Below are 22,265 nucleotides of genomic sequence, written 5' to 3' on the forward strand. Positions count from 1 at the left end.
AAAATTCTAAATATATATTTAAAAATTAAATAATATATATATATATTTTTTCGGTTTGGTTTGGGATTACCAAAATCCCAAAAACTTGAGACCGATTCCCGTACCGAAATTTCGGGATCGGTTTGGTATTGGATACTGAAATTTTCGGGAATTTCGGTTTGGGAATTTTTGGATTCGGTTTCGGGAATTTTTCGGTTCGGTTTGGTATTTTTGATATTTTTTTCCAACCCTAATTCCCACACAAAGCACGCAAAGCTTTCTTCCCAAGAGGCATTATTCATGCCCATTAAAATGAAATTTTGAAACTTTGAATTAGCAACATAACTTGAACCCGAGGCGCTGAACCAATTACTTATTCTAAAGTAGGGGGGAGGGCAGGCACTGTTCACGTTTGTTTTGATTTTGCTTTATTTACAACAATACCAGCCGAATGGGAGTGGGTTGGGAGGGTAATTCTCAAAATTTCAGAGGGTAATTTTGTCCATATGGTTTAGCAGGGAGCCACTCGATTTCACGCTATTTACAACAAAACCGTGAGGTTTGGGCTGGTATTGGGGCTGGGGTGGAAGGGCAATTTTGTCCTCTGCGTTTGAGACGGATTGGGGTGGGTTTGGGTTTGCTGTCATTCAGTGAGGGTTTCGGGGATGGGAGGCCATGCCTCCGATAGAGAGAGAGAGAGACAGAGCGAGAGAGAGAGACAGAGAGGGAGGAGTGGGGATCTCAGTGCCATTGCTGCAGATCCTCGATTTCATGAGTGGGAGAGGGGGGACAGTCAGAGAAAAGTATGGGGGTACTCCGATCTCTCTCTCTCCCCTTCGTTTCTCTCTCTTAATTTCCTTTTGGTTTTGGAAATCTCTGACCTTTTGGGTGATCTCACTCTTCCTCTCTCTCCTACGCGAGCCCTTTCTCATCTCTCACTCTTCCTGTTTCTGTCCTCCTCAAACCCTAGCAGCCACAGCTCCATCTCTTCCGTTTCTCTCATCCTAGAACGGAAGAAATATGGAACATCAGGGCTCTTCCATTTGCTTCCACATATTTCTCGAGCTCCGGATCGCTAGCCTCCGTATGAAGGTTCGTCTCTCTCTCTCACTTTTTTTTTTTCAATTCGTGATCGAATTTTCTTTCCAAGAATGTTAGATATGTTGCTGCCTTCGGGAAGAATACCCTGCATTTTTCTGCCTTTTTCTTTTTAGTGATTTTTTTTTCCTGATGAGACTGCAGGTTTTGGATTTACTGGTCTTCGATTCCGCCTCCCCTCTCCTCTACCTGACCCTCCTTTAGGGACGGATGGACAGGGAGGGAGAGAGAGAGGGCAGAGAGCATGCTCTGCGTTTTTTGGGGTTAACGGGTTACCCCACGGGGTTGCTGAGCAGAGGATGTCTGAGGGAGGTATGGGAGAGGGGAGGGTTTTCAGTTTTGTCCTCTGATTCAACAGGTAAAACACTGTTCAGAAATCATTGTTTATTGTTTGGTTTTCCATTTGCTTTGTTAAAACTGTGATTGACATTTTTTTGTGTCAATAAAATTGTAATGGATGTTTATAGCCTGTTTAGTTGGGATTTTATTTGGATTAATCCCATCAGTAAAGTGGCAGTCTTTAAGTGAAACAGTGATTTTTTCACACTATGCTGATGGGTTTTTGTTCAGTGGGTGAAATTCTGAAAGGGACAGTATAATGAAAGGGACAGAGTTGGTTTAAGCTATTGCGAATAGTCTTTTCAAAAAACATCGCAGGTACTTCCAGATTCAGAGAACAACTAAACCTCTATTTGTTTCCTATAATTGTAAACTCAATTTGCAATTTGAAATCTTGATACTCATAGGTGGTCTGATGTCCCCAAGTTGATTATAAGCTGTCTTTTAAAATGTATCGTTTTTGGAATAAAAAGTAATTAAATTCTCTGTCGGTCATAAAAAAGTCTACTAAGTTCATGAAGAATATTGTTAATTCGAACTGATTCGGTATTGAATTTGATGGTATAGTTTTTCTGGTGGATCAATATTCATGGTTATGTATTCAATTTTGTTGTCGGTGGCTGTTTGTGAGATTTGGTTTTGTCTTTTTTTTTCCCCTATGTACAACTTTTGTAAAAATGAAGTGTTCGTTTTCAATGTTGAGATTAAATTCAAGTGTTTAGACTTCAATTGAAGCAGATTTGGTTTGGTTTCATGACATTTGAGTGTTTGCATTTTACTGCTACAATATTAGATTAAATCAAAATTTAGTTTAGAGATTGGAGTGATGGATCTTTAGAATTTTAAGAGTGAGAGATTTCAGAGGACTTGAAATTTCCTGTAAATTAGATGTGGATTTATGGATTTCTGTAAGATTTTTGAGAATTTTTTTTCTGAATTTGATTTATTTTTTTGATAGACTTATAATGGAATGGGACAATAGAGTTAGTATCAAAACCTTGCTGAGATTTTTCATCAAGAGAGGATCAGCTTCTCTGGGTGGCTTTTTTGTTTTGTGATTAACGTGTTTTTAAAACTTGGTTCCATGGTATAACCTATAAAACTAAAACTTGGTTCCATGACATAACTTCTCTGAGAACCAGGTCGTGCTTGCAAGTTTGCATATTCTGGCCACCCTTAATTCTCATTCATGCTAAATTACTGATCACAAATGACTGTTGTACTGAATTAACGTAGTTGTGATGAAATGTTACTTTCATTGTTCTGTCCAATGAAAGAAAACCTTTTCAAAAGGGTTTTCTTTTGTTATTCTCACACACCAAATGCTGCATTTGTGTATGTAATGAAGACATAAATGGTCATATGAGATTCTTATTCATCTTTTTATTTTATTAGGATATTTTGATTAATTTCAGTGGTTGTAAGGTAATGATAATACTTAAGTACTGAAGCAAGACCTTCTTTATGTGAAAATTCAAAGTAGCTCAGTAATAATTTCCACTGTTAACCATATATGATCATCCTTTGCTAATAATTTGTTAAATCTTTACGTCTACATATATACATATATATATATATATATATATATATATATGTATATATGAAGAGATATGCACCACCTACCAGTAATCAATTGAATTATTTACAATTTTGTTTACCTTCTGTTTCATATCTTTATTCCTTATTATCTTGGCTGTTCTGCAACGGGTTAACGATTTCGGTCATGCGGCCTTCACTGCACGTTGCAGTCACTTCCATCTCTGTTTTGTGATTCCTTTGATCTCTGCTTCCTCATGTTTTTTATCTCTGCTTTTTGATGTCCTCACTCATGCTGCTCCCAATTTCTCTAACCTTCCACAAGTAATTAAATCTCACTTTTTCTCAACTACCCAGAAGCCAAATATTTGAGTTTTCGTTGTGGTTTGTTACTTTACCGAATTTGGTTGTTAATTTTTTGGCTTTCAGTTTTCGAACCAGAGGAGAAAATCAAGTACATGGTTTGTCAAAAATTGACAATCAAAGAGTCTTTCAGGGGTTTTAGACTGTATTTCTTAATCACTATGTCATTAAGTCTGAATCGGCAACATCAGCCATGATTGCTTCCTACAACTTTTCAGAAAGTTAGACAGAGTTTGGGTTATTCTGTTATGGGGTCGAAGGAAATGAGGGACTATGAAATAGGTAATAAGTAATCCAAAAGATGAGAGTTTGTGTTTTTGTGTTTGATTTTGCTATTGCCAGGTCGTCTTTGTGTGTTGTCTTTCAAGACAACTATTAAATAGGTCATGAACAGGTTGGATGAGTATAAGAAGTAAACAAACATATTGAATTTAATTACAATTATAGTATAACCAAAATTATGAACAATGATTGATACATATTTCGTATTTTTTATGGTCCATTTGTGTTCTATTTGGTTGTATTTTGCTGGAATTTCATATAATTTGATTTGGCTGTGTAACTGATTAGCTTAAATTTTTTTGTAAAGCTTCACATTTTAAACATAATTGTAGTGTTTGCATATTAGATCCTATGCAATGTAGTTGATGATAAATAGTGATTTTCTTTTTTGCAGGGTTTGAAAACCTTTTCTTCTTGGTATTTGGTGCATCTATGTTTGTCTTCCAAGATCTTCTGTATGAAAGGTAACTGATTTAAGGTTTTTGAATAATTAACTTTGATTTTTTGCTGGCTGTTTTGCTTGCGTTTTCTTAGATCGGACTAAATGTTAATACTAGGTTTATATATAGTTCTGTTCAAATTGAAATTTCAATATGGTTGATTTGTTTATATTAAATATTTATTGCATTATTTTATTATGTGTGTTATATATTTATTCTTTTGTTTTTTTTTTCCTTCTTCTTTGCATTTTTTGGGGTTAATTAATGGGTAATGGGCTTCTCAATCCGTTGTCTAGACTAAAGAAAAGGAGGAAGGGGCTCTCAAAAATTTCAGATCCGAGAAAATAAAAAGGTATAGATCTTCACCTTTATCTTTATTAAGTCCAAATAGGATGGATCCGTGAAACTGTGAAAGATAATATGTGAATAACAATTTTTGTGTCTTTGTTCTTGGTGTAGGTCTTGAGCAGCAACCAATATCAAAGGAGAAGAAAAATCAGAAGGGAAGAGGAAGACGATGGAGAAAAGAGATGGGGAAGCTGCAAAGAATTGGGGGATGGGGTGCGGAGTGAGCTTCACGAGAAACAAAAACCAATTGGGGGTGGGGAAGAAGAAATGAAAAAGGAAGCATACCTAGCCGCTGGGGTCAGTTTGTTTTTTTATCTTTTGGTTCTATGGTTTTTAGTTTCGTCTGCTGCAAATTTTGATTGTATAAATTGGGTTTGGGTTTTTGTTGTTGTGAATACATATGTGAACATATAATCTACCCCCAGGCTCCTCCTGGGTATTTTCTTAATCTTTATTTTCCTCCATCTGACTTCTGTTTTGTTTGCAGGTTTGATGCTCCCAGAAAAGCTGATTCCAAGTGAGTTTCTGTTTTCATTTTCCGTTTTGCTGTGAATTTTCTTCGATTTGATTGAACATCTCGATACGAATAGTTGATTTTCAATTTATCCTTAATTTTCTGGAGACCTGTTGGTTGCATGTACAAGAAATACTTTTATATCACGTTTCAATTTCAAAGTTGTTTTGAGTTAATAGTAGATTATCTCCTGTTGCAATTTCAACGATGAGGAGATCACCAAGTAACCCTATTCTAATTAGTATGTTTTGTGATATGGGACCATTCATCCCACTGAATTGATTTCCTTGCCGTTTAGTAAACATATTAGTAGCCCTAAAGTTACATTTTCACTGACAGTGCCATCAAATTTAATGAACACAAGTAGCGATAGCATATCAAAGTTAGAATTTTCCAAATTTTGAATTTTAGATTTTATTTGATTCGTCTTAATGTATGTTTAGAATTGTGTTTGTGGAGGTGATTTGAGACGGATTTCAAGCTGGGTTGCTGAGATTCGATTCAAATTGGTGGATTTGGGTGAGAAACTAAGAAACCCTACTATGTTCTTTCGTTTTTATGAGCTGAGATGGACATGCATATGATTCTCTTTGTGAGATACAAGAGATTGAGGAATTTTTATAGTATGGTGGCTAGCTAAGGAAATAAACAAAGGGATAATTATTTTGTTCTGGGATCCACAATTTATTGCAAAGTTGAATTCTCTTGAATTTTTGTTGTTTAATATTTTGTTCATGTATTTGAATGCATTTTTAATTTCAGCCGATCTATTTGAAGCCCAGTTCAATTTGATGGAAATTCATCAGATAGCATTGGGTCTAATTATTTCCTTTTAGTATTTCAGGTGGTGGTTTTTTTTATTTTTTAATTTCTATAGGGGAGTTGCATGTGTCCATGTCAGGTTCATAAGCCAAAGGAACCATTTTTCTGGATATATTGAAATAGTAAGAAATTTTTCCTATTTTAACATATTAGTTTTTGCTCAGTGGGATTGAAAATTGGGATTTTGATGCGGTTTTGTTATTTTTGTGGTCAATTTGCAAATACTTAATCTTCAATCCTTTGTAGTAGCAGCGATCACCACCTGTTTGATGAAAGATACCAGTGAAACAATTGTTAATGTTTGGGAACCAACATAGCTCCTTATTTAGGGTGTTTGTTTTTGTTTTTGGTAGGAGAACGATTTGGAGCAATCGACTCAAACTTCTGATCAAATAAGGTGAGTTCGTTTGTTAGTTGGTTCTGTGAAATGCAAACGTGTTCCATCTTCAAATAAGGTTTAATTTCCTCAGTTTTTTAGTCTTTCAGTATAAAAAAGTGTATAGTAGTGCTATGCACTTTTTTTTTGTTATTATCAATGCAGCTGTTGAGCTGCTTATTCTCAAATTTTTTAAAGAGGGCCATTAATATAGTACAAGTATTTTTTATTTCCATAGAAGCCAAGGATATATGTAATTGTATGTTGGTTATATGAGTTTGTTTGATAAATGACTTTTAGTTTGTATACTTACATGGAATTGTGCAAGGTTGCCGCTCTTTGCCCCCTTTCGATTGTGATCGAATTTATTGTTTTGTTCTTTCTTATTGTAAATGTCATTTTGTTTGTAAAGTATAGTTTATAAACTACTTCTATTTACTTTTTGAATTTCTTTTTTGTTTATGTTGTCATTTCTTGATTTTAGTTTCTGTGGATTTATATGGTTTTGATTACAGAAAGTATTGTCAATGGATGAGAACTCTTACAAGCAAGCTGCAAATCTGTTCAAAGAAACCAAGATCTGTTAATATCAAATGCATCAGCCATTGGCAACGGAATAGTAGGTATTGTTGTTTCTCCATTCTATAGTCATATTAATAATGGTACAATGAAATAATGTTTGAGGTGTTCTTTTAGAATCCTTTTGCTGGAACACTTGCTTTAATATGGATTTGGTCTAATTTAAATGCATTTCTATGTGCTGCTTGAAGAAGCAAAACAATTCTGGTTTGCTTTTGTTCTGTACTCTGTAAAATCTTTGAGCGACAAGAATTCGGATAATTCACAGAAGAGTTCTGATGATAATGGATTTTCTCTCTTCCAAATTTTGAGAGCTGCAAAGCTGAAGTATGTTTCCCAGTCTCCTTTCTTTCCTTTAGCTTATAATTATCTGCTCATGAATTCTTGGCATCTTATTTTCTTCTACTTATTGGGGTGTTTTACAGCATCATAGATTTTTCCAAGGAGTTTTCTTAGTTTGTGTTCAAGGTTGGTTCAATTTTGAGAAATATTTATGGTGTAGATTGGGAAAACAAACTTGATGTATTAATTTTTCATTGATAGTTTATGCTTGAATTAGCCGTGTTTTTATGTATTCCAGCGTTCTTTTTTCTTGGAGTTACTCAATCCTATACTCATGATTTGAGTTCTTAATTTTTCAGGCAAAAGAGTTGCAGGAAAATTTTGTGTGCTTGAGCCTGTTAAGCAAGTGAGTTCTTTCTTTTGCGAATTGTGAATACATTTTTGCAATTCTATTGGGTCCAGTCAGTGTGCCCCTCCTTCCATCCCCAATGGTATTCTCTTTTTTTAGTCAATCAGAGCAGACCACACATATTTCATCTAATTATGACGCTCCTAATAACGTAATCATCCATCGTCAAAACATTCCCAATTTATTTACTAATTTTAATTTTGGCTTTTAAGTTTGGGATTTGGTTTTTAATATTTATATTTTTGTACAAACTTGATGGTATGAAGGGGTTTGATGATTTATGATTGTATGAAAGTTGTATGGTTCAAAAGATGATAGCATTTTGTTCTAAGAATTGGGAAACAGTTGCTATTTGAAAAAGGTTGGTTTTTCAATTTTTTATTTGTGCCCTTTTAGTTGTTTGAATGAACTTTTGATGATGTAAATCAAGCTAAATTGAATAGATGTGTTTGTATATTGTATTTGGTTTGTTTAAGTGGTCTTTTTTGCTGAAAAATGTAATTTGGTTTTGTGGATCAAAGTTTTCAGAGTAAGAAAATTACCTTGGAGACAGAATTTATATATGAGAACTTACATTTATTTAGAGTTTTGAATTCATCTTTATTCTATGTCGGTTATGGGATTGACAATTTTCGGCTTAGTTTTGGCTAAGAAAGAATTAGACTGTTACTTATTAAGTTGAGTTAGGAGGATTGCGGTGTCGAAAATTAAGAAGGGTTAGTGCTATTGTAATGGCATTTGCATTTGTTTTGAACCTAAAAAATATTTGGCCCTTTTCTGTACTGAGATCCGATGACCTGAGATTATCGAAAAGGATCCATTTATTAAAGTAACAATGCAGTGGTGGTGGGAATAAGCGTTCTCATGTATCTATGGATGTGATATGAATCGGGTGGATGATGTTGAAGCATCAGTAAAAAAAAAACAAATAGGATCTTAGATATTTTACATTAATCCATACATTAGTGCTTGAAAGATTGGCTTATGAAACAAGAACAACACACTTTTTAAGCTTTTTTGTTTAACTGTTAAAACACGTGTCTGGCTTGCATGACATATATTTTGCCATCTTAACTTGAAGAGCAATATAAGTGTTAAATGCATGTTGCTTCTGTTTCTCAAGAAACAGAGCATTTTTTTGCAACTGTATCTTTTATAATCAGCTTGGTTGAATGTATATAAAAGTTGAATTGCTCATCTTACCGACATCTTTCACTCATCTATCCCTTTTGTTCGTTCATGATTATGTTGAATTTTTTTTTTTAGGTTAAATGTCTTATTCATGTGGTTAAGGCTGGTGCATTGAAGTCCCGCAACAACGCGCGGGCATTTATGCTATTACTTATTCTAAAGTAGGGGGGAGGGCAGGCACTATTCACGTTTGTTTTGATTTTGCTTTATTTACAACAATGCCAGCCGAATGTGGCTGGGTTGGGGGGTAATTCTCCAAAATTCAGAGGGTGATTTTGTCTTTTGAGGTCAATTCCTCCCCCCTCGATTTTGCTTTATTTACAACAAAACCGTGGGATTTGGGGCTGGGTTGGAACGTAGTTATTAAAAGTTAGGAGGGTAATTTTGTCCTGTGCATTTGAGACGGATTGGGGTGGGTTTGGGTTTGCTGTCATTCAGTGAGGGTTTTGGGGATGGGAGGCCATGCCTCCGATAGAGAGGGAGAGAGAGAGACAGAGCGAGAGAGAGGTGTGGGGATCTCAGCGCCATTGCTGCAGATCCTCGATTTCATGAGTGGGAGAGGGGGGACAGTCAGAGAAAAGTATGGGGGCCTGTAGTTAACGGGACACGAGTCTCAGGAGTAGAACCCAACCAGCTCTCATCTCTCACTCTTCCTCTCTCTCCTACGCGAGCCCTCTCATCTCTCACTCTTCCTGTTTCTGTCCTCCTCAAACCATAGCAGCCACAGCTCCATCTCTTCCGTTTCTCTCATCCTAGAACAGAAGAAATATGGAAAATCAGGGCTTTTTCATTTGCTTCCACAGATTTCTCGAGCTCCGGATCGCTAGCCTCCGTATGAAGGTTCGTCTCTCTCTCTCTCTCACTTTTTAATCTTATATATATATAACCTAATATTATTAGGACAAATAGAACATTTCATCTGGAGAGATTTTTTTAATTGATTGTTGTAAAATTCGATTCTTGCTAAATGCTTTCTTTATTTTTTGCTGATTTGTGTGTGGATTTTTTGTTTGATTTCATTTTTGGTTGCAGGAAACGTTTATCTTCTAATTTTAGGGTTTTGTTTTGGGAGTTTGCAAACGCTTTCTGGGTCAGGTGTGTAACCTATCATTAACATTTTTTTTTTTTTTTTTATAATTAAAATTGAAAGATTGCTGAGGAATGGATTTGCCTGCGGTTATATAACTTATCTTTAACCATTTTCCAATATTTTTTGTGTTTTAATTAGAATTCAAAGATTGTTGAGGAATGGATATGGCTACGGCTTAGTTGTGAATTAGTGGTGCAGCGGCAACTCCTAAGTTGCTATTTAGGTAAAATATCAGAGCTCCCCCAATTTGAATTTTCAATTCTGAATTTCAATTTCTAGGGTTCATTTCGATTTGGGTTTTTTTTGGAATCTGATCTTTCTTTGGTATTTTTGTTTATTCCGTCGTCAGTCATGGCCTCCTGAGATGAAAGAGCCATGGGCGTGCATGGCTGCTACTGTGTTTGCTTAGTGTGAGAGGCTGATTTGCTTTTGGGTTTGTGTTTCTCTTGCTAATTTTGGATATGTTTGGATTTTTTTTTTTTTTTTTGCTGGGGTTGTCATTCTTTTAAATTTTCTATGAAGAGTTGAATATTTGTGCCTGTCCAGGGTTTAGGTTTCGCTGAAATGTTCATATCTAGGATTAGATTTAGAAAAAAAATTGGGTTTTGAGCTGGGGCTTTTTTGCTTTTTGCTAATTCCATTGTTCCAATCTGCTTCTTACTTATGAAGATAATGTATTTTCCTGTATATTGTTTTCCCTTTTTTTCGTTGGTATTTTTGGTTATTTTCCTGTATGTTGCTTTCCTGTATATCAAATTTTATTTATTCATTTTTTATATGTTGTGAGCTGTTTTATGATTCAATCCAGCATCATCCACTTTCACAAAATAGGTTGCTCATACTTCAGTGGACACAATTTTTTAAGGTTTTTCTTAAAGTCTTGGTGTCATGTTACATTTTGAGGAAAGCTTCCATCTCTACGTGAATCACTGGCAAATAGAAAAACAAACTGTCTTTTCAACATTCAACGTTGTCATTTGCATCTTGACAAATTGTCTTCAGTTTTTCTGAGAACTTCAATAGCTGAATGCAATTAGATGTAGGTTGATTTTATTTGAATTTTGTTTCCTTTTAATAAAATTTGCAGAATTCTGGCCAAATAGCCCCTTTAGACAAGATAGTTGAATTGAAGGAGAAATATAAGTTTCATGTGTTATTGGATGAGAGTAACTCATTTGGTGTGCTTGGAAAATCTGGAAGAGGTAACTGAATACTGTAGGATTCCGGTATTTTTAGAAACCCGTCTTTTTTTGTATCTCTCATAACTATTGATCCATTACCTGTTTGTGATTTCTGGTGGTGTGATTTTGCAGGTTGAAAAAATAGATATTATTACTGGTGCAATGGGACACGCATTAGCCACAGAAGGAGGATTTTGCACTGGAAGTGCTAGAGTCACCAATCACCAAGTATGTTTACCGAATACACACTATTAACCATTTATATGATGTCTCTGTTGATAGATGAAATTTTTAACAAGCAAATGACTTTCTTATCTTTCTATTTTAGTGAATGCTTAATTATGTGCTCACAATCACTTATGTGCATGCATATATTAAACAAAAAGCGTCAAAAGTTTCTAAATGATAAAATTTTGGGATATGGTATTTGGCAGCGATTGAGTAGCTCTGGGTACGTCTTTTCTGCTTCTTTGCCCCCATATCTTGCGAGTGCTGCCATTACTGCCATTGATATCCTCGAGGAAAACCCTGGTCTGATAACAAAGCTGAAGAAAAATATTGCCATATTATGGAAAGGTATGTTCTTGATCTCTTATTCACTTGCATGTAGTTTGATGTTCTTTATTCTGTATCTGGACAGTTGTCAGCGCCGTGGTGTGTACTCATCACTTGATCAATTTCCTTGGCATCCCCTTTGCTTTGTGAGATCACTTACTGCCTGCCTTGCATTATGATGCTCTTGATTGAGAAATGTGACGTGATGTGATGTGGTGTGCAGGATTGTCAGCTATACAGGGCCTCTCATTCGCTAGCAGTCCAGAATCCTGAATTGTCTTCCTCAGACTACAGAAAGCAGATTCTGTGAATCCTTTTCTGTCCTTTTCTGCCTCTCTACTTTTAATTGTAATGGTTGTGGTTATGCAGTTGTTGAAAGAGCATTCCATCTTTGTGGTTGCCTCCAAAAAGTCATCGCTTGATAAATGTCGTCTTCCATTAGGAATTAGATTGTTCATCTCCGCTGGCCATATGTAATCCGATCTGTTCAAGGCAGCTGCATCCATGAAAGGTGTTGCAGAATTGGTGCTAGATTATATAACCAAGCAGATTGTCATTTTCTGAAGGCGGTATGTCTTTTTAACCAAGCAGAATTGGTGAAAAATTGAACCCAATAGAATATAGAAAATGAAGTGTTTAGAAAAGAATTTTTTTCAATTCAAGTTGTCTTTTTCTTTCTGTTTATTTAACTTCGGATTGGCTGCTTTATTTGTTTTTCTAGATTATATATTTTGATATTCTCTAAAAACTTATGTATCGTCTACCGTCACCTGCTTCTGCTCCTCAACTTGCTTCATTTTTAATTTTCAAACTTTATTTTTTACATGTGAAAGCAATTGATTGCCTTCTTTTGGAAAAATGCTAATGGAAAACTTTTTCCCCGTTTCTAAATGATTCTCATCTGTTTTTTTGCAGTTTTCTATAGAGGTTTAGTTGAACATGGAGACAATAACCGATTGCTTGAAGGCAGGAATGTCTGGTATTGCTCACCTGGTATGTTTAATTTTCATTGTTCATCTGTCTGATTACGCTTTTTATTTTTGCTATCTCCCTTCATCTATAAACCGTCTGAGACTTATGTATCTCCATTTTGGCGATACAATTTCTTCATTGTGGAGATAATACTGTGTGATTGTTTTGCTTCTGGTAAATCTTTTATCTATTTTCCGTCTGTTCCAATTTGAATTCCCTTTTTGGATTTTATATGCCGTTGATTTTACTAATTAAAGTATATAATTCCTTTGACACCCTCCGTGTATATATAGTGGCAATTTTACTTAAAATTGTCTTAAACCTAGACATGGATGATCATAACCTTGATGTACATGTGATTTGCAATTAGATGCGTTGTCTTCTATAGTTATTTGTTTGCCCTAAGGTTTTATACGATATACTTAGTTTCTTTTCTCTACTTCAGACCAAGCAGTACAGTGCACGGTAGATATGACAGATTATATAGTGTGATGAATTGCTTGCTACTACAGATCTTTTTATCGACAGATATACATTGTATTAATCGTGAATTCCTTCGTGTGACAATAGTTGTGCTTTTGTGTCTGCATTATTTATTTTGGTTATGGTTTAATTTAATAAGATTATTATTAGAGGTTGAGCTGTCTTTAAGGTTTAATACATTACATAAGTGGGTTAGGTTTTTCAACTTTAAAATTGTTTTGTTGTAAACATGCAGCGCCCATGCTCACAAAGTCCTAAACTAATTTTATTAAATTAAGGAGTTGGCAAACCACTTACAAAATTATGGACTCAAGGAATTAAAAAAACTGGTCCATTTCCTACTATCCTAACCCGTCTCCCCCAACCATTTTCTGCCATCCATTAGGTCCTTTAAATAATTAATGTCTTAAGTCTTGCATGACCAAACTTTCCACTTCCCATTTTGGGGAGAGGGAGAGAGAGAGAGAGAGAGAGGGAGAGAGAGAACCATATGGGGTATTCAGGATTTCAGGGAGAGGGGTAGGGGTCATGAGCAGAGGCTACTGAGGATGATGTGTGCCGGATTTTGTGATCATTTCCTAAGATAAGTTCATTTTTTAAATTGGATTCTTTAATGTTAGATTGGATTTTCAAATTTTTTAGTACATTAGGTCCGGTTTTGGCGGATTCATCTCTCTCTTTATTCCCTTATTTGTTTCATTTTCTCTAATTTTGGGGATTCCCTTTCTGTTCAGTATGTTCTTTGTTTTAAGGTCAGTTGGTTTTTTTTTTTTTGGGTTTTTTTTGTGGGTTTTCAGTTCTTTAATTTGTTTAGTTGTTGTTAATTTTCCGTAATTGTTTCCCCTAATCTGGATTGTTAAGTTTTCAACGGTTTTTTTTTCCCAAAATCCACATGAACAGAGCTTCGGTGCTAAAGGACACCTGGGTTTTATTTTGTGCTGGAGTATATAATGTATTTAGATTGGGAACACAATCTTTGTTGAGTTCTTTTTTTCCACTTTTGCTTTTTTCCCCTTCAATCGTTTCAATTAATTGTTGTTTTAGTATAACTATTGCTCTCTAAGCTGCGAAATTAGGTGTAAGAAAATCTTTTGTATACTTATATGGAACTGTTGATTTCCATAGCAGCTAAGGATATGTATAATTGTATTCTGGCCTTTTGAGTCTGTTGGCTTTTCTGTTTTGATCAAAATTGTTGATTTCTTTTGTGGAATTGGGTTTTAGCCTCGAATTGGAGACATGGGTGCTTGAGAACGTTTAATTTTTACACGCATTGTAAAGTGTTTGTAATTGTAAACATGTTTGAATCTTATACTTTCTATTTTTTTCCTTTTTTTTGTTTGCTTTTTTTTTTTGGTAGCAAAATGATGTAAACTCGCGATTTATGGTGGTTTTGAATGGGTGACTTGCTCTTATAAAGTTCTGGAACATAAACTGCTTTGGAGCCAGCAGCACTCAGTAGCCAGAACAACGGCCTTTCTCTCCCTTATCGGAAAAGAGGTGCTTTCAGGGTGAGCCACAATGCTCTTAATTTTGAGTAATGAGTTTGTGTTACTTTGCAGATCTGCCCAACTTCCCATTTAGTTTCTTGGAATTGTTATTTTTATATTTCCAATTATATATTTTAGTGCTTTTATGTTTGTCGTTCCGTGCTGGCAATTTGGAAAGCTCTAGAAACAATATAATTCTTGGGCTAATGTGAAGATTTTGTGTTCAATACTTTGTTTCTGTTTTTCTATTTGCACTTAGAAAAACAGAGGATTGTGGTTAATTATTGTGCTGTGAAGCTTCTATGTTTTCTTTTTATGCCCAAGATTGACCTCTGCTGTTGAAAAGTACTTCCAACTCTCTCTTTCTCTAAAAAATATGATCCAGTGTAAAGTTTGGTTGTTTCTCTCTCCAGAAACTTATATTCCATATTGCACCCATCAATTGTAATCATCCTTGATGTTGATGGTTTTGTTCATTTATTTTGTTTCAGAAATAAATGCCTAAAATTTTGATCTCTGTATTTCAAAAATAAATGCCTGATGTTTTGATCTTTGTGTTTCTCTCTCTAGATTAAGCTTAATCATTCTTATTCTTACTAATGTAGAAGTGGGTTGAGTTCTAATCTTTGCTTTCTATTTTACTGAAATTATTTTCTGATTTCTGCTATTAATTGCTGCTGAAATGTGACTTTTGTTATTACTTTTTTATCCTTCATATTTATACCGCTTTTGGATTCCATTCGAATTAAATAATGAAGTTAATCTTGATATGAATTCTCTCGCAACAATAGGAGAAGATATTGTAGCAAATAATCAATATTGAATTGAACTTGGACTGAGAGATCTAAGGATATGGGAAAACTAACTAACCATACCAAACAGCATAAAAAGAGAGACAAATTTCAAACAAGAGAGCGTACCTGAACAAGCCATATGTTTCAGATTGATGTCTGTTGAGTAGTAGAACGATGATTTAAGAACTCCCAGGAGAAACACGTATAAACGATCGAGCAAATTTATCAAACTCCATGAGGGACAAAAATAGTGTCATTTTAATTCTTAAAAAGAAGTTGGCATTGGATTGGTTGTTTACTAATTAAGATACAGATTGAAAACCAACCAGCAAAGATTATGGTAATTCACTAATTTGAACATAAACCAACTTTGAGAGTGTCATTAACCTGTTCATTTTATTTTTCTGGATAAGAAACAAACTGTCATTGAATGAGATCTTTGCTTTTGTAGTTTTTACTTGCTATATATACTGGGTCATAGTGGATAGCTGGGATAACCTCACAATAAGTTTGTATTCTTCTTCTATATAATCAATTCTATAGCTGTTGTTTTTCGTGATCCATATTTGCATTCTACATGTTATCTTTGTGACTGACTTATCAAGTCACTAAGCAGCAAGCGGATGTGCTGTTTTTTATTTTAGTCAAAGGGAACAAACTAATGGTCTAAGAGATTGCCTAAATGGATCCTAGAATAGTCAAAAATGCATAAAAGTTTGAAATAAATTGAGATCCAATATTATGAGTTGATTATCGGTACCATACATAAAACAAAGGAGTTCTTCTTGATTCAAGGGTGAACCATTTCATGAAATTATGATATTCTAAATAGTGAATTTGTGTTTTCAGGTAAACAAGAAGCTAAAGCGTAATCAAAGGATTTGTCGACCTATTGTGGAAGGTGAGATGCCAATTTTGTTTCCCAATACTTGATCTTTTATGGAAATTGTAATATTTTATATTTTGAAATTCTAAACTGATTGTCCTTCACATGTTTTATGTAAATAGTTACACATCTATGCACAAATACTCACAATCAGTTCATCCAAATCTTGGTTATTTAAATTCTTAAGAGATGCCTTTGTTGATTTGTGATTTTGTTGGATTTATTCTGGTAAAATGTGTTTATTTGCATTGGTGCATTTAAGGGTGTGATTTCATTCTTGCCGCCTTTTTAGTTCATCTTTCTGTGCAAATTATTTATGTCGGTTGTCGATTATAGTTTGAAAGCGTAGGCCTCCCCGAAATTACTTAATTTAACAAAATTCAAATAAAAAATTAAAAAAATTGCATCATTACAAAGCGTAGGCATGGGACTTACAAATGACTCCTTTCAAGTGGTCTGGGCATTACATAGAGAAAGGCAGCTAAAGCTTGCATGGGTTATCACTGGTGTCCTCGAAGCATGCCATTCTTTGGGTGTCATGCATTGGGACTTAAAGCCAGAGAATTTTCTATTTGTCAACCAGAAAGAGGATGCACCACTTAAGACAATAGATTTTGGGCTCTCTGTGTTCTTTAGACCAGGTATAATATCACATATATGGATTAGATTTGTATCTGGAGCCCATATGGAGCTAATTAGGTGCAAAGATTATTGACCCTAAATTGTCATAAACCTATGAAATAAGATATATGCTTTCGATTCATTCTTGAGCTGGTATTTAGTTGGTTTTTGGTAGAATTCTCTTACTATTTCTTCCCATGCCGTTAGTTTACTTTGATGAGTGTAGGGTTTTTTATTTTATACTTCTAGATTAAAATGGTACGATTCTGCTTGATGATCGTGGAAGCCAGCGATTCTGCTTCTACGAAAACTGCACCGATGTCGTTCCAGATCACTACTCCAAACCTCCCGCAAACTCCAAAGCAGGTTTATGATTTTTATTTTTTTTTAATATTTCATTTCCTCCTTTTTTTAATTTTTGAATTACAAGAAAAGTTTGAATTTGAGGTTCGGATTTGAAGATTACTGCTGCTTATAGTTTTTATTTGGTATTTCATTGTTTAGCTTACGATTGTCATCAGTTTTCTTAGATTGATGGAATGTTTTTATAAGATATTGCTTTTAGAAGGTTATTATGTTATATATAAATATACTTTATACTGTAATGAAATTTTATATGAATAATATTTCAATCAGAGAGATACACGAAGATAAAGACAGGTTGAGCAATAATAGCTATAAGCCACAAGCGATCAAGTAGTGTATTTTGTGTTTCCCTTCCTCCATTGGTATGGGTATGCTCTCTGTCTCAGTGTTGTGGGGTGAAAAGTTATTTGAAAATAATGGAAAGAACATTTTCTGCATCGTGATTCTTTAATTGTATGATAATGTTTCCAATGTTTTAGATTACATTGATCTGTATTATTTTAAAGTATATATGAAGATTAGTTTATAGGTGTATGCACTTAAATTGGATATATGGTATTTTTCAGATTATTTGACATACAATTGCATATAATCTCAATATTTCTCATGCAATTTTTGTCTGAGCTTCAGAATTGTTGAATAGGATAATTCATACTTGGATAGCTACATCAGCATAATTGGAGTTGAATTTGTAAGCATTTTGTCAGTTTTACACTACTGATTCCTTTGATTCAACTCTCATCTTACCAACATCTTTCACTCATCTATCCCTTTTGTTTGTTCCTGATTATGATGAATTTTTTTGCAGATTAAATGTCTTATTCATGTGGTTAAGGCTGGTGCATTCAAGTCCCGCAGCAACGCGCGGGCATTTTTGCTAGTTATAATCTAGAAGAATACGAAAATGTTCTCAGTTACTCCTGTTGCGATTATAGATTTAAGCACTGGTTTGGAGGTCCATTGAGAAATATTGGAAGCCAACTTCAACTTTTTCCTTTTTTCTGTAACTTTTTCTTTTTGTTTTGCTGTCAACTTTTTCTTTTTGCTTTTCTCCTTTTTTCTTTCGCTCATAGACATAGTCATTCCAACGTAAAAGGTACGAGAACTTAAGTTCTGATACAATTAAAGTTGTTATGCTCCGATCCCGAAACATAACTAAAGACAAACCAATAGTTCAACAACGTAAGAACCTTTCATTTTGTTTTGTGGCTGCTCCTAACCTAAGGGTTAGACTACTTACTTACCATGTGAAGAGATTAAGCCAATCATAGTTCACCATTTTGTTAATCTCAAAAAATTCGTATTTGCAATGACCTTCAAAAATTCTTATGGCATTATCTACTAAGAAAACATAGAGCTTTAGACAACTCCTGGACAACTCACAATCAATTACGAATAACATTTCAATAACTCTGATTCGTGCATGGTTTTTGCCTATGTATTTGTGCAATCGAGCTCTATTCAAAAATACTAAAAGTGACCCCAAAAGGTCTACGGATTTTTAATAACTAATTACGAAAAACCAAACTTTGTAACTCTAAAATTAATAAAAATTAAATTGAATTCCCAAAAATTTGAAATACGAAAAATTTGACTCAACTCAACTTTAAATCATCCTCAAATAAACTCAACTTTAATTCATCCTCAAATGTACAATATAAAGTGAATACACATGCATGGATTAATTACAAATACACATCATTTACTCTTTCAGCCAATGAACCTAATGTAGAAAAGTCAATGAACCTAATGTAGAAGAGTCAATGAACCTATGTAGAAGATTTAATGAGCCTAATTATTCAGGGGACCTAAATAACACTCACCCTCTAATTGCTTTAACAGATTTCTGTGAATGATGGCTCAAGCCACTTTTGTAGAAGAGAGGGGCTTTTAACAGGTTCTTTCAGATCATCCAATTCCAAGTAGAGAGATATATGAGTACCCTTTCCTTTCTGATTTCCCTTAGGATAGAGCAGTAGCTTCCTGCAACAGCCATCACATGAAGAATAAGTGTACATTTTAAGATTACATGAACATCCTACCTTAATTTAAAACAACGGTTCTCTACACATTGGAGGAAAAATTTAACAAGATATTTACCAATACTTTTAAGAATAATGCAAAAATTGTTATCAACACATTGAAGAAAAAATTTAACAAAAGGTGATTTAGATCTATTTTGATAAGATATAGTAAATGAACTGTCGAGAGTGAAATCTTTTATCATCGGATATACCACTTCAGGCCTTCAGCAGTGAATACTTCTGAGTAGTAGCTCTCAGCATCTGACTTTGAGAAGTTCCCAACCTTACATGCTTGCGCATAACAGCATTCTTGATCATTGATAGACACTCTCCATTTCCTGTTCTTCTTTCTTTACAAACAAAGACATCCGCTCCAAACACAGGTATCATCCATGAGATATCCGTTGGAAGCATTAATAAAAGCTTTAAGAGGAATAAATCGATCATAAACCGAATAAGGCATCATCCCGTGAAAACATTTTTCCTTTTCTTTCGCATCTAATCAATGCAACATGAAAAATGGTTCAAAAAAATTAAAAGGAATAACACGCTCCGAGAACATGAAAAAAATCAACTCCTCACACATTCACTTGTTAAGATAAATTTGAAGATAGAATACCGTGCAGAACAAAGTAGAAGCCCCTTTTCTGTTCAAGCAAAAATAACCTGAAGTTAACAAACACTTCCCAACCAGTCTCAAGTGAATCGGCTTCAGCATTTCCAAGAAGAGAGAGATGTGGTCAGCCACGTTCCTCGCCTTGTTTCCATTCGGGTAGGGCACTAGTTTCCTGTGATCAAACACATATGTAATAAAGTTAATGTATACAGAGCACTGAAAAATGCTACTTATCTCCAACTTCTTTCTCAACCTTTTTTCTTTTCCCAAAATTATATGTGTAACTAATGATTTGCACACCAAACTACATCATTAGGAAAAAAATATTAATAATCATTAAGAAAACAACAATGCCTTTGGACATGATCATTAGGGCTTACCATTCATATCCTCCAGCTTCGAAATCTCCCGGCTCATATCTATCCACTGAACGCTTGGTTAGCAACGAAAAACAACTAAATCTTTAGAGTGTAATAATATGGAGGTGAATTTGACAACAATCTCAAAACCCCTGAAACCAAATAGAGGAAACACAGGAAGGCATAGTGATGCAAGCATATATATTAGCATCTATAGATACAGTGTACTCAAATCTGAATGCATCATTGGCCCCTAAAACACAAAATATAGAGACGAAGTAACTAAGTATGTTAATTGCCATTGATAGGATTTTTACCACCTGCAAAAGTAGAGATAAAAACACTTAAAATACTTACAAGAGTACAAGGTAATCATAGTATAGCTCTATAGCAAGGTCGTTCTCCACAGGGGTTGAATGAATAATTTATGTCAAACCAAATCTTAATTAATTATTTAAAACAAAGTTTAGAAAAGGTTGATTTTGTGATTTAAAATAATAAAAACAAATTTAATAGAAATACTTAAATAAACCAGAAAAATAAAATCAACTAAGAGAAAACAATTTTTGAAAATTAAATTGTAAAAGCATTAGGGTTTTGTCGTCACCATAACAATCCTACATAATTCTTCCAATTAATTATGAATTACACATGCATATTTTCAAGGTTATGTTTTCCTAATATATGCTTACTTGGACCCCAACATAAAGCGTATATAAAACATGCAACCCGTCTATGGTATTTAGATTAAATCTAAACATACCTGACTCATTAAGTTTTGTAAAACAATCTGAAAGACCATGCAACCCTTAAGACGTGGTATTCATCCTAAGTGAACTTGCACATATAAACCACAAGAAGCTTTCGTGTAACGACCCGTCCCCAAAAATTATGGTTTTTATAATTTTAAAATGTGAATTTACGAAAATGTCCTTCAAGACAAATATGTTGACTTTTGTTGACCACCTTGTTGTGTCACGTAAGATTCGTTTTCTTGGCGTATCCTCATAGTACTCGTCACTACAAACACATAGGCGCAAACAGAACGCAATTTGGAGTTATAACGAAGGAGTTACTAACGAATGAAGTCGAGGACAAAATGGTCATTTGACCATTTTCTGGAAGGCTCCAGATTGTTAGAAGAAAATTTTGATGGTGCCACGTGTATGCCTAGGATGGAGTGATGAGAGGATAAATGAGGGAAATGAGAGAAATGGATGGATGAGAAAAAAGAGAAATGAGAGAAATGAGAAGAGGGGAGAGGGCTCAGCCAATCAGAAGAGGGGAGAAGAAAGAAAGTGACCAACTAGAGAGGAGAGAAAGGAAGGGAAAGGAGAGAGATGGGATGCACCGGATCACCCCTTGACCCATTTTTGAATCGCATGACCCGGTCCTGAACCGGTTTCTGCAGCCATTTCCGACACCATTTACGGCTTTTTTTTTTACGATTCAGGACACTCCACCACCTGCAAATAACATCCTTCTCATTGTCCTTCATTTTCCACCCATGGTACAACGAGATTTTGGACCGTTTCGTGATGAGTAACAACGACGATGTCGAAGGTCCTATGACGGCGATCCGCCATTTCTGAAGGCGATTCCTTTAACCACCACCACAATTTGCCCTCCCTTGAGCCCATGAACAAACCCCAAACAAGTTTAGAGGCGGCAATTCGACAAATCAAGAACACTCAATTTGCAATTTGAGTACGATTTAGGGCATTTCTCGGCCGAATTGGACTTCGGTGTTGTTCCTCTCATTGAGATCTTCATTCCTATAAAATTTGTGAATTTTTGGAGTTGTTCGATTTTCCGGTGAGTCGGGGCGGCGGCGTATGGGGGGAAAACCCAAGATCCCTCCGTAGGTTTCTCGACGTGCCGAATCCGAATCCGCCATCCGTTTTCCCAAATTCCAACGTTTTTGTACAGTTTTATTAAATGGCCTTTAATTGTGTTTAGGTGCATTGGTGGAAGTGATCACATTCTTGATAGTTTGAGCGGCTTCCAAGCAATGGAAAACTTGTGAGTGGACCCCTTCATAACCTATATATTTCCTAAAAATATTAGCCTAGCATGCATTGCATATTTTATAAATGGAGAATGATTTCATACTTATGATTTATTTAGATTGCTTTTACGGAATAATTATGATTTATTGGATTTATATATTACCAAAGGTTATGAATCATTAGATTTTCGGTTATGAAATTCTATGGATTCACGTATATGTTTATTATGGATTTATGAGACGAGGTTTGAAGTTTTGAGCT

General features: G+C 34.8%; 1 protein-coding gene across 1 annotated transcript; it reads left to right on the forward strand.

The window, feature by feature from the left end:
- Positions 1–359: 359 nt before the first annotated feature.
- On the forward strand, positions 360–17,990 carry LOC126595182 (long chain base biosynthesis protein 1-like). Its single transcript, XM_050261565.1, has 24 exons — positions 360–1,071; positions 1,222–1,435; positions 1,648–1,734; positions 3,992–4,061; positions 4,334–4,389; positions 4,497–4,682; positions 4,873–4,902; positions 5,343–5,418; positions 6,075–6,118; positions 6,613–6,720; positions 6,868–7,003; positions 7,318–9,398; positions 9,591–9,653; positions 9,787–9,871; positions 9,998–10,081; positions 10,736–10,850; positions 10,962–11,057; positions 11,264–11,405; positions 11,608–11,953; positions 12,300–12,377; positions 14,200–14,350; positions 15,973–16,024; positions 16,880–17,687; positions 17,805–17,990. Exons 16-19 carry the CDS (start codon positions 10,797–10,799, stop codon positions 11,655–11,657), a joined length of 342 nt encoding a protein of 113 aa, XP_050117522.1. The 5' UTR covers positions 360–1,071; positions 1,222–1,435; positions 1,648–1,734; positions 3,992–4,061; positions 4,334–4,389; positions 4,497–4,682; positions 4,873–4,902; positions 5,343–5,418; positions 6,075–6,118; positions 6,613–6,720; positions 6,868–7,003; positions 7,318–9,398; positions 9,591–9,653; positions 9,787–9,871; positions 9,998–10,081; positions 10,736–10,796; the 3' UTR covers positions 11,658–11,953; positions 12,300–12,377; positions 14,200–14,350; positions 15,973–16,024; positions 16,880–17,687; positions 17,805–17,990.
- Positions 17,991–22,265: the final 4,275 nt, after the last annotated feature.

This window comes from Malus sylvestris, chromosome 13, assembly GCF_916048215.2.
Source record: "Malus sylvestris chromosome 13, drMalSylv7.2, whole genome shotgun sequence".
Classification (NCBI taxonomy): Eukaryota; Viridiplantae; Streptophyta; class Magnoliopsida; order Rosales; family Rosaceae; genus Malus; species Malus sylvestris.

Coding starts and splice junctions, on each gene's coding strand:
- LOC126595182 (XM_050261565.1), top strand. CDS start 10,797: ATGTGTTATTGGATGAGAGTAACTCATTTGGTGTGCTTGGAAAATCTG. Junction 11,058..11,263: donor CTAGAGTCACCAATCACCAA/GTATGTTTACCG, acceptor GGTATTTGGCAG/CGATTGAGTAGCTCTGGGTA. Junction 11,406..11,607: donor TATTGCCATATTATGGAAAG/GTATGTTCTTGA, acceptor TGTGGTGTGCAG/GATTGTCAGCTATACAGGGC.